At 46.6% G+C, this 11,316-nt stretch overlaps 1 protein-coding gene across 1 annotated transcript; it reads left to right on the forward strand.

The window, feature by feature from the left end:
• Nucleotides 1-4,795: 4,795 nt before the first annotated feature.
• Nucleotides 4,796-8,799, forward strand: LOC114706941 (keratin, type I cuticular Ha1). The gene is made up of 7 exons (XM_028889503.2): nucleotides 4,796-5,455; nucleotides 5,654-5,736; nucleotides 6,063-6,219; nucleotides 6,948-7,109; nucleotides 7,200-7,325; nucleotides 7,502-7,722; nucleotides 8,352-8,799. The coding sequence occupies exons 1-7, from the start codon at nucleotides 5,108-5,110 to the stop codon at nucleotides 8,503-8,505; spliced, it is 1,251 nt and encodes a 416-aa protein (XP_028745336.1). The 5' UTR covers nucleotides 4,796-5,107; the 3' UTR covers nucleotides 8,506-8,799.
• The last annotated feature ends 2,517 nt before the right edge of the window (nucleotides 8,800-11,316 follow it).

Below are 11,316 nucleotides of genomic sequence, written 5' to 3' on the forward strand. Positions count from 1 at the left end.
CCACCCTTGATGCCATAACCAAAAATCACAGCACATATCAAGGAAGAAGAAGCATGGTCTGAAACCCTCATCTGTGTTCACTGCTTTTACCATTTACAAAGACTATCATTTATCCTGTTTGAATTTCAAACAACCTTGAGAGAGGCAGAGCAGGCATCATCATCCTCGCTGTGCAAGGGGAAGAGCTCAGGCCTAAAGAGACGAGGAGTCTCCTTCCAGGCTCACAGAGGAGAGGGTAAAACTAGGTACTCAAGCCTAGGTTCAGTTCTGGCCTATTGCTCTTTCTCTGTGTGCAACCGTGAAGAGCTTTGGTGAAGATACGTGTGGCTGAAACTTCACACTCTGATTGCCCTTAAATACTAGGATAGACTTCACAGGGAAGGACATCCATTCCAGGGCCTAGGGTCCCACAAAAGATCATGCTACTAGGGCCCCTCACATTCTACATCCTCTCCACACAAACTCAACATTTCAGGCCAAGCTTCCGGCATTGGTCAGAACTATTGGCTTTTCTGAGCCAAAGACTATCCTTTATGTTGGGTATTATACCCAAGGTACTTGTGCCTCTCTTTCCTCTGGCTCTTAGACATCCTGTGTATTGGTTGCTCACATTGTCTTCCAAGGTCCTCCACACCTATGAGATCTTTGGTCTGAAGAGGGCAGTGTGGTGTGTGCCCATCAACAGGTTCTCATGCTGCCTCCCACTTCACTCTGTTACTCTGATTCCCTTTCTGGATTTCCTCTTTAAATGGATATAGTCCACATTGTCTCTCATTTTTCTCCTCTGCCCCATAGCCCTGGAACCATTTCTCACATCAGACCTGCCAAAAGTCTCTTTCTCTTCTTAAAAACATACCCCTGGGGAAACCATGGGTCTAATGCAAACCCCTTCCTTGTGGGCTCTAAAGCAGCAAGACTCAACTAGAAAAGTAATTAATTACCAGAAAGAGATTCTTAAGGGGCGTTAGAATGCTAATGAGATCAATTCCTTTGAGTCTTGCCTATGAATTGCCTACAAAGCAGAGTTCAAATGGACCTTGGAAAACTGGGAGCTAGGGCTTGGAGATGGTTCAGTGGGAAGTTGTACAAGCATGAGGACCCAAGTTCAAATCCCTGTGAAGTCCCCTCAAAAGCTGGTTTGATCATATATGCCCGTCATGATGGAGGCAGTGACAAGAGGGTCACTGAGACTTGCTAGCTGTCAGCCTAGCTCCAGGTTCAGTGAGAGACCCTGCCTCAAGAGAATACAGGGAAGAGCAATAGAGCAGGACACCTGATGTTCTCCTCTGGCCTCTGTATGTAGATGGGCATGTGTGTGGACACACACACACACACACACACACACACACACACACACACACATTCACACATGGGGGGGGCACGGGGAACAATAGATGCTAGTCAGAAAGGGCTCCATCCCTTCAGTCTGTGGTTGAGAACCATGAACTGGGATTGAAATGGCCCAACTGGACTATGAGGCAAGCGACAGATTGGGAGAGAAGTGGTGATGGGTAAGGGAAGGATATTTTATCGACTTGTCCAATTACATGGCATTATGCACATCGGAGAGCTCCAGGAAGGGCAAGAACACATCATACACCATACCCATCATGATCCTGTCCCCAGGACTATGCTAGACACTCAGTGGATAGTCAGTAAATGTCACTGCTCACAACATCACATGTATAATCTTAAAACTGTATTAAATACATTAATATGTTTATAAATAAATATAAAATATTTTAAATACAAATTATATACTTCCAAATGTCACCTTACACCTTTAAAATACCTCATCTCTTCACTTCTGTCTATTTCTTGTTTACTTTTTGGGTCCAAATTGGGACTAATTGGCCTGAATTATCCACAACCAGGGAATCCCTTACGAGCTGATTCTTCTCTTTCAATTCGGTTCTGTTTTTAGCATAGAAAAGATGCCTAGGGAATGTATTTTGAACTAAATTGAATCACATAAAGAAAGGCAGGTTTGAGGGTCGATGGAGAGCTCAGTCTCTCTTAGAAGAATTAAAACATGCAAATAAAACATTCCAATTAAGTCAAGAAAGCATTTAAATCTACCGCTAGCCTGAGTGAGATCCCCGGAACCTTTATGCCTGGGGTCTCATTTCCCTTATTAGCTCAAGAGGCAACTCTTCTCCAGCTGGTCGATATTTTGAAAGCACTGCAAGGGAGGCTAGACTGACAAGGGGTGCCAGCCTTGTACTTACTCACCAGCCAGTCTGCCCGAGGTCTCCATCTTGAATTGTTCCACATCACCTTCTGCAGGGCAGTCAGCAGGGAAACCAGATACCTCTAGGAGTAGGTTGCAGATGACAGAGGTAACCTGCCCTTCCCGCATCTTCAGTGTGACAGATGCTTGGCCAACACCTGAAGCCAGTGCATGTCTGACTGTCCCCATTCCTTTCTCCTTTTGACTTCTAATATTCCGTACTCGTAAGGAGAAAATGGCATTGCTGCTCTTGGAGTTTGCATCACCAGAATGCAAACAGCAGTGTATTTCAGCTACAAACAAATCTGAGACTTGGATGATGGAGATGATGCTCTGCTCTGGATGCTGAGGTTGATCTTTCAGAGACCTCAGAAGTCATGGTCCTGTGTCTGCAGGTCTTGTAGGGCCCTCAGCAGAGTAGGCTGTTTTTCTGACCATCAATTTCGTATGTCTTGGTTACTTTTCAGCTTTGTACTCTGCAGATTAGCCCATTTGAAAGTGGCTAGCTCTGTCTGATTCATGCGGCTCTGCACAGTTCCGGGATTCCCGTCCATGTTTCCCCCTTGATACTTTCTTCTGAATGTTCTTGTCTTTCTTGTTGGACATCTTCCTCCTTGTCTCCATCTGGCTCCATTTCTTTGATCTCTCTGTATTGTGGGATTCTATTACTGCCCTCCTGGATGACCAAATTGGCAAATCTTCTCCTGTATAAACACCTAACCATTCTTCTTTGGTGAAGGCCTCTAGGGGGCTACACTGGGCAGCCCATAGGTAAGAGCGAAGGGTTGGGGAAGCTGCAGGCATTCCGTTGTGCTCAGGGCCAGGCTTCCCTGGATGGGAAGAAGGCAGGTTGAGGAAGCAGCTCTTTTTCTGGAGAGCCTGTGCTTTGGAGCAGGCTGACAAGCATGGGGGAGTCAGGTTCTTCTGGTCTTTACCCATGGGTTGTCATCTTTGTATGCAGTCACCTTGCCAACCATTCCAAGCCCAGATGGAAGGTGACAGAAGCTCCCGGCCAGTGCTGGCCTTGTCTCCTTCTGCTGGAAAGTCTGGGTGGTACCTGTCTCCAGACCCGCCTATTTCTCCCACTTTAATAGTCTTGGGAAAAAAACAAAGAAAATTTGATGTTATTAAAAGTCCAAGGCTGCTTTGTAGTGCTTTGGGCCTTTAAAAATCTCAATGTTTTTTATAGTAAGTGGGGGTAATGGTCTTGGAGAGTGCAGACACTGGATCTTTTATCGGAGACTCCAGCCACATGAAGACTGCCATGAAAGCTCACAGAGAGCAGGACTACAATAAGTTGACAGTAAAGCAGAAGCTCTGGCTGCCAGCCAAAGCCACAGGAGCTTGGGGTGATGCTCTGGAGATGCAGGCAGTATCTGGTAGTGTCTATAATTACGTAACTTTTATACTCCTAATTTGGGCCATCTCATCCTCAGAACTCTGGTCCCATCCACTGCCATGCCACCCATTTCTAGCTTGCCTCCATTCCCCGCACCCAGACCCTCCATCCCTGGTCAAATCCTGTGCTTATAGGTGGTACCTCAGTGTTTTCCTCCCTAGCATCTAGGCCCTTGGCTTCAATGATATAACATAGCCTTCCTTTCATACTTTTGGACCCTTGGTCCGTAGAACATCTGTATGCACATCAGTAGGGCTGGAGCTTTGGATGTCCAGAACAGAACATTGTATATACGTACTTTGAACTTAGAGAATTGGGCAGAATGTTAGAAAGTTTAACTGGAAATTTAAAAGTGATTTTTAATGTTAAAGCTGACATGGATATGTTATATAACACAGAGCCAATTTTAAGATAAAGTTTAAGATAAAGTGATTTCTTGCCTGGGGAGATCCTTTTGGCTATCTCTTTACCTTGCTGGGGATTGAATCCAGGAAACTGCATATAGTAGGCAGTGCCCTACCTACCACAGACCTGTATTCTTAACCTTTTTGGGTTATCTCTTTACTTTCCTAATGAGCCCATTCATTCTGTTTTGATTGATGTCCCATGTAAAAGTTTGATGAACACATCCTTATTCCCACGTTTCTTTTCCTAGACAGTTTAAATGAATTTACACTGACCCATTAGCTAATATTTTTCAGACCTCTTTCAAAACTGTCTCTCCTTCCAGAAACTTCTCTGTTCTCAAGGCGATTATTAAAATCTCTACCATTCTCTTAAGTGATAACAGAGGGCATTAACATGGTCCTGTAAACCACAAAGATCTCTCCAACCTTCACAGTCAAGGCTCAGATCAGCCCAAATCATCACCACCACAGTCATCCATCCTTGGCCTGGAATACGGCAGCATTCAGAGAGTTGTCTCTCATCACCAGGAACAAGAATTGATGCCTGTGAGTGAATGTAATGTCTTCAAGCAATTTCTGTCTCTCTGTCTCTGTCTCTCTCTCTCTCTCTCTCTCTCTCTCTCTCTCTCTCTCTCTCTCTCTCTCTCTGCCAGGTTAGTTAGGACAGGAGGTTGATTATGGGTCTTCAGGATCCCTTCATACAGAAGAATGTCACTGGGATGGACCAACACCCAGCTGACCAGGGCTGGACCATGTGGCTTCTTTGAAGGTACACCGCAGAACTCCGATTTCATGGGTGTAATGGCAGAAGAAGAGTCCTGACTTAGCAAGAAGCTCAAGTAAAGAATTTTATGGGACCAGGGACTCCTCTGAGGGAGGCAAATGACAGACGGATGGAGAGGGCGTCTGAAAACCAGTGAAGAAGTACAAAGAAGAAACATGTTACATACTGTGTCCACACCCTCTGTAGAAGGGTTATAAATTCTCACCAGAGGAAGAAGACCTAGAGCTCCGAGGCTTGGAGAATCCACTCTTGTGTCTTCAGCCAGGCACCTCACTCCCTCCAGCACCATGCCATACAACTGCTGCCTGCCCACCATGAGCTGCCGCACCAGCTGCTCCTCCCGGCCCTGCGTGCCCAACAGCTGCCACGGCTGCACCCTGCCCGGGGCCTGCAACATCCCCGCCAATGTGGGCAACTGCAATTGGTTCTGTGAGGGCTCCTTCAATGGCAATGAGAAGGAGACCATGCAGTTCCTGAATGACCGCCTGGCCAGCTACCTGGAGAAGGTGAGGCAGCTGGAGAGAGAGAATGCAGAGCTGGAGTGTCGGATCCAGGAGAGGAACCAGCAGCAGGACCCTCTGGTGTGCCCTGCCTACCAGGCCTACTTCAGGACCATTGAGGAGCTGCAGCAGAAGGTGAGGGGCCATGCTGTCATGTCTAAATGATGGTAACTTGTTATGGTTTTCAGCCTGAGGTAGAGAAGTGTTTCTTGTTTTCATCTCACAATGACCCTTACTTTCCCATTTTCCCTTCAAAATAACCCTATTAAAGAAGTTGATGGTTTTATATTTATTTCTCATGCTCACTAATTCATGCGGTCTCTCCTTCCCCAGATCCTGTGCAGCAAGTCTGAGAATGCCAGGTTGGTGGTGCAGATAGATAATGCCAAGCTGGCTGCCGATGACTTCAGGACTAAGTGAGTTGTTTGGCATTCACACCAGCATCCTCTTCTTTGGCTTAACCTCCAGTTAAGGAAAGAGATTTCCATAGCTTTTCCAAACAGCAGACAATCTGTGAGTTGTGAATGGTTCTGCAAAAGACGTTGGGGGCAGAACCAAGCAAAAGGAATCACAAAAACAGAAAAGTACAAGGTTGGGTTTTGATGGAGCATCCAGAACTCTCTGTCCCCTGGGTCTATTCATTGCAGGAAGTAGGAAGGCAAGGCAAATGGCGTCTAGCAAGGATTATTGTTTGGAGTCTGGAAGACCCACCAGCTGCTGCTCTGACCCTGTCCTTTTTCAGGTATGAGACAGAGCTGTCGCTGCGGCAGCTGGTGGAGTCGGACATCAACGGCCTGCGCAGGATCCTGGACGAGCTGACCCTGTGCAAGTCTGACCTGGAGGCGCAGGTGGAGTCCCTGAAGGAGGAGCTGCTGTGTCTCAAGAGGAACCATGAGGAGGTGAGACCAGATGAAGAGCCTAACTCAGCCTCAGGCTTTGGGGTTGGGAAAAGCAGAGCTAAGGGTATAAATGTAAATCTCAGTATGTTTTTATGAATCCCCTTCAAAGCCATCAAGACCTGATGTGAGAAAACTATAGATGAACTGGACCATGTTCTCAGACAGGATAGGCCTCACATTAAAAACCCATGTATGGTTTCCAAGACATCTCCATTTGCTGGCAATTGGCCACAGAGCTGTAGAGTTCCAGACTTGCAGTATTGGTGATCCGATTATTCTCTTGCTAAGACCAATAAGTCAAGGCAGATGAGTGTTGCCTGCACTCTTCCAAAGTCTTGGTGAGGAATGAGTGGCTTCTCCTAGGAGGTGCTATGACATGATTTTGCTTCTTTTTTGGTAGCAAGAAGATTTGACAGACAATCTGAATCGTTCCAGCCATCTTTTTGCATTCAAGGGTCTCACAGTTTCCAATCTGGGAAACTTGTCTGTTAGCCTGTTCTTCAGCAGCAGCTCAGCAAACCCTTGGGATTTCCCCCTGAAGCCAGTGTCATGGCAGGGTAATGGTGAAGGGGGAGCTGAGCTCATGGAGACTGTTTGCCTTGAGCTGATATGATAGACTGCTTCACTCCAAGGTTCTTTCTGAGGAAATAGACTTAGGAGGGCTTCCACAGGCAGGATTATTTCTGAGACTCATTGAGGGGAGTAACTCTGAATATATACATCTGTAGGAAGTCAACACCCTGCGCTGCCAGCTTGGAGACCGCCTCAACGTGGAGGTGGATGCCGCTCCCACTGTGGACCTGAACCGTGTGCTCAATGAGACCAGGTGTCAGTACGAGGCCCTGGTGGAAACCAACCGCAGAGAAGTGGAGGAATGGTTCACCACACAGGTGGGCACCTGAGCTCACGGTCACCCAGGGACTGGGTCCCCCAGGACCCTAAGCAGGCTCTGATCCTGTCTCTGCCCTTGCCTGTTGCAGACCGAGGAGCTGAACAAGCAGGTGGTGTCCAGCTCAGAGCAGCTGCAGTCCTGCCAGGCAGAGATCATCGAGCTGAGACGCACAGTCAACGCCCTGGAGATCGAGCTGCAGGCCCAGCACAACCTGGTGAGTAGTGTCCACACCTGCTGCTGGGCAGTGTGGAGTCAGGAGGCAGAGTCACTGGGGTGCCCTTGGGGCCACTTCCTCTCCTTAGCTCTTGAAGCCTGTGACTCCTTTGGGAGGCCATGCAGGAGCCTTTAGAGGGGACAGCTCTGTGACAGCCTTTGTCTTCTCCCCCACAGAGAAACTCTCTGGAAAACACACTGACAGAGAGTGAGGCTCGCTACAGCTCCCAGCTGTCCCAGGTGCAGTGTCTGATCACCAACGTGGAGTCCCAGCTTGGTGAGATCCGGGCTGACCTAGAGCGTCAGAACCAGGAGTACCAGGTGCTGCTGGACATCCGGGCCCGGCTGGAGTGTGAGATCAACACGTACCGGGGCCTGCTGGAGAGCGAGGACTGCAAGTGAGTGCATAGAAGGAAGACTTTGATAAGAGCTCACGAGGGAGTATAGGACTCAGTCAGAGCCCTCGGAGATTGTCTACCTTGGGGAAAAAAAAAATCACGCCTTCCCACCTGACATGCTGGAACAGAACTCACCAAGCACTGTGGCCGTCATCGAAAACATCAAGTGGTTTCTTAGCACAGTAGTTTGTGTACGAACTGAGATTGCACAGCCGTCTTTGTACTCTACTGTGATAACTTGTAGGGTCATGTGAGCTGTCTTTTCACAATACTTCATTGTATAGACAGCTTAAGATAGGCACTATCTAATCTTATTGTGCAATTACCCCTCCGGTAGGTTGGTGCCGTCTTCTTCCAGTTCTCCTTGTAAGGAAGCTGGGGCTTGGAGAAGGCAGTAACCCTCTCAAGGTCAACAGCTAGGAGTGTATAGATTTGGGGTGTCTGTGTAGTACTTGTAGCTCTCTGTAATAGAGTTTTAGTGATTTAAAGATTTTTTTTTTCTAGTAGAGGGGAACTGAGTGTTCTTAGGCCAGGACAAGTCCTGACAGGACTTCTACTCTTGGGGACTCTCTACTATGTGGTTATGTATCTGCCTCACCTCACCTTTCTGTTCTATTTTTTGTTTCTAGGCTACCCTGCAATCCGTGTGCCACAACTAACGCATGCGGCAAGCCCATCGGGCCCTGCGTCTCCAACCCCTGCACGCCATGCCCACCCCCTGCCCCGTGCACACCTTGTGTCCCACGCCCCCGCTGTGGGCCATGCAACTCCTTTGTGCGCTAAGACCTGGGCGATGCCCAAGGGGACAGGACACAGGGCTTAGGGTTCCAGATCTCTGACCCGGTTCTGGTTCGTGCCACAAAACAGGCATCAAAACACAAAATGAGTAGCCAGCCCAGCCCTGGGGTGACAGCCCCAGAAACTGTGTCTTCAGCTACCACACCCTTCTCCAGACCATTCTCTGTCTGCCTTTTCCTTCAGAAGGACCTGACTCTCCCTTGGCTTGCCAGAGGACTTGGAAGTGCGGGTGGCCCTCCCTTGTAATCTCACAATAAACGTTTTCCTGTCCAAAGCAGATGCTCTTCTTATTGCTGTTCATTTGTTACCATCCACTCACCGCTTGAGGACTCTATAAAAAAAGCCACTTGAAAGTCAGGCTTTACAATGGCTTGAGTCTCGATGGGCAGATGGCTCGCCTGGACCAATGGGTGAGGCAGAGCAGCTGTCAGGAAGGAGGGTGAGGCTGCTGCAACGCTGGGCTACTGTCTCCCTTTCATCGTTTCTATATTTCTCTCATGACGTGGATTCTCTCAGAGCTGTTGATATCCAAGTCTGAAACTGAAGCCATGAGCTAGGGATTGCAAAAAGGCTCTGGAAAAGTCATTTTTTTTCTCCCTCAGTGAGGTCCTTGGATCTGGTGCTCTATGATGCTGGGTAATTGTGGCCCACGTAACCTCAGGAGTACCCTGTGAAGCACCCACTGGCTTTCCCCGCCATACTTAGGATGTCTTCCTCTTTTTTATGTGGGTTTTCATGACTTGCCTGGGCTTCCAGTCACTGACTGAGAAGATCTATCAGTTCATCCATGGGACATCTTTTCTTATGTCAATCTAACCAGTTCCTACTCCGTAGATGCCAGGTGGTGCAGCAGGGAGAGACACTTAAGGGCAGCTCCCAACCTCAAGTCACTCACAATTTGTTAAGAGGCATAAAGTTAGACCCAACAAGTGCTATCGCCCTAAGATGCAGAGCCTTGGCGTTTGAACCGCTGGGTTGGCGCTGGAAATAAATATCTAACTATTGAAAGAGACAAGCTCTGGAGGCCGAGAACAGCAGTATTTATCAAGAAAGGGCAACTTCCTTTAACTGGAAGAAAAATCCACAGAAATGATAAGTGTTGACATCACCCCCCCCCCCCCAGAGGATCCTCAGGATGTTATCAACCTACTCTTTTGAACCACAGTCTTGTGAACTGACATAACAAAGACACAGACAGTGTCTGCACCATTTACAGTTCTCACCAGAAGAGCACAAGGTTCCAATTTCTCAGACGCTTGCCCACACTTCCTATTTTCTGTTTGTTTGAAGCGTAGTCATCAGAATGGGTGTGAAGTGGTACCTTACTGCGGTTTCCATTTGCATGTTCCTCATGACTAAGGACATTGGGCATTTTTAAAAATGGCCATTTATGTATCTTCTTTGGAGAATTGTCAGTTGAAGTCTCTTATCTGTTTTTAAGATGGTTCTCTTGCTTTTTGGTCATAGGAGTTTATAATAAATTCTGGATCTTATTTCCCACCAGATATATGGTCTGAAATTCTGCAACTTATTTCCCACCAGATATATGGTCTGCAGACATTTTCCCCCAGTTTGAGAACTCCTTGGTTTATTCACCTCACTTTCTGGTGCTTGGACCCTGAGCTCAGGGCCTTACACACATTAAACAAGTACTGGTCACCAAGTTATATTTCTAAACCATGTTTCTTTTCTTGACATAGTTCTTTATTTATTTTTTAAATTTAACTTATTTTGTGTGTGAGAGTGTTGCCTGCATTTATGTAAGTGTATCGTGTGTGTGTGTGTGTGTGTGTGTGTGTGTGTGTGTGTGTGTGCACTGCCCCCTTGATTGAGTTTCTGATGCACAGGAGTTTTATTTTGGAGGAAGTTTATTCAGTTTTTCTTTTGGTTGCCTGAGCTTTTGGTGTCAAATCCAGATTCACAGAGATTTTCATCTACAGGTTTTATAGTTCTAGTTCTGATGCTTGAGACTCTGGTCCTTTAAGAAATCTTAAAAAATTAAATGTATTTACATATTTTGTGTATATGTGCGTATAAGAGAGTGGCCCTGTGCCAAGCATGTATGCAGAAGTCAGAGGACAATCTACAGGCATTGATTCTCTCCTTCTACCGTGTGAGTCCCTGGGATTGTACTCATGGTGTTAGGTTTGGCATCGGGTGTCTTTACCCACTGAGTCTTCTCACTGGTCCCCTTTTGGGATTTTCCATGGTTGGTATGTGGAAATGCTTCTTGATCTCTTGATTTTAGCAAAGCATAAAACCCTGATTTGAGACCAATTTTGGACTTCTAACTTACGGGATTTTAAGGAATAATTTTGAGTTCTTTTAAGTCTTTAACTTTGTGGGAATTCATGACAGCAGCAACAAGAAACCAATATAACTCTTACCTATAGAACATTCACTATAGTAGGGTGTTATCTCAATGAGTATTTATAGTATTGTTAGAGTTAAACCCATTTTACAAATGAGGACACTGAGGCTTGGAAACTTGCTTAAATTCACATTTGGTTATTAGAACCAGGTTCCACACAAGACTCTACCATACAATACGAAGAATGGAATGTCTACATCCAGGTCAATGACATTCTTCAAAGCTGTCCCCTATGCACAAGCTCCTCACACAGGTACATTCCAAACTAATTTTTTGTCAGGCCCCTCTAAAGACAATAATGACTCATAATTGATATAATTATACAGTTTGTTTGCTTTTGATTATCTAACTTGTCTACCCTACTCCCAGCTTCTCTTTGAATAGCTTCACAAGAGTCAAGCTGATCCTCAAGCAAACAGGTTTGT

The sequence above is a fragment of the Peromyscus leucopus genome, chromosome 8b (assembly GCF_004664715.2).
Source record: "Peromyscus leucopus breed LL Stock chromosome 8b, UCI_PerLeu_2.1, whole genome shotgun sequence".
Lineage (NCBI taxonomy): Eukaryota > Metazoa > Chordata > Mammalia > Rodentia > Cricetidae > Peromyscus > Peromyscus leucopus.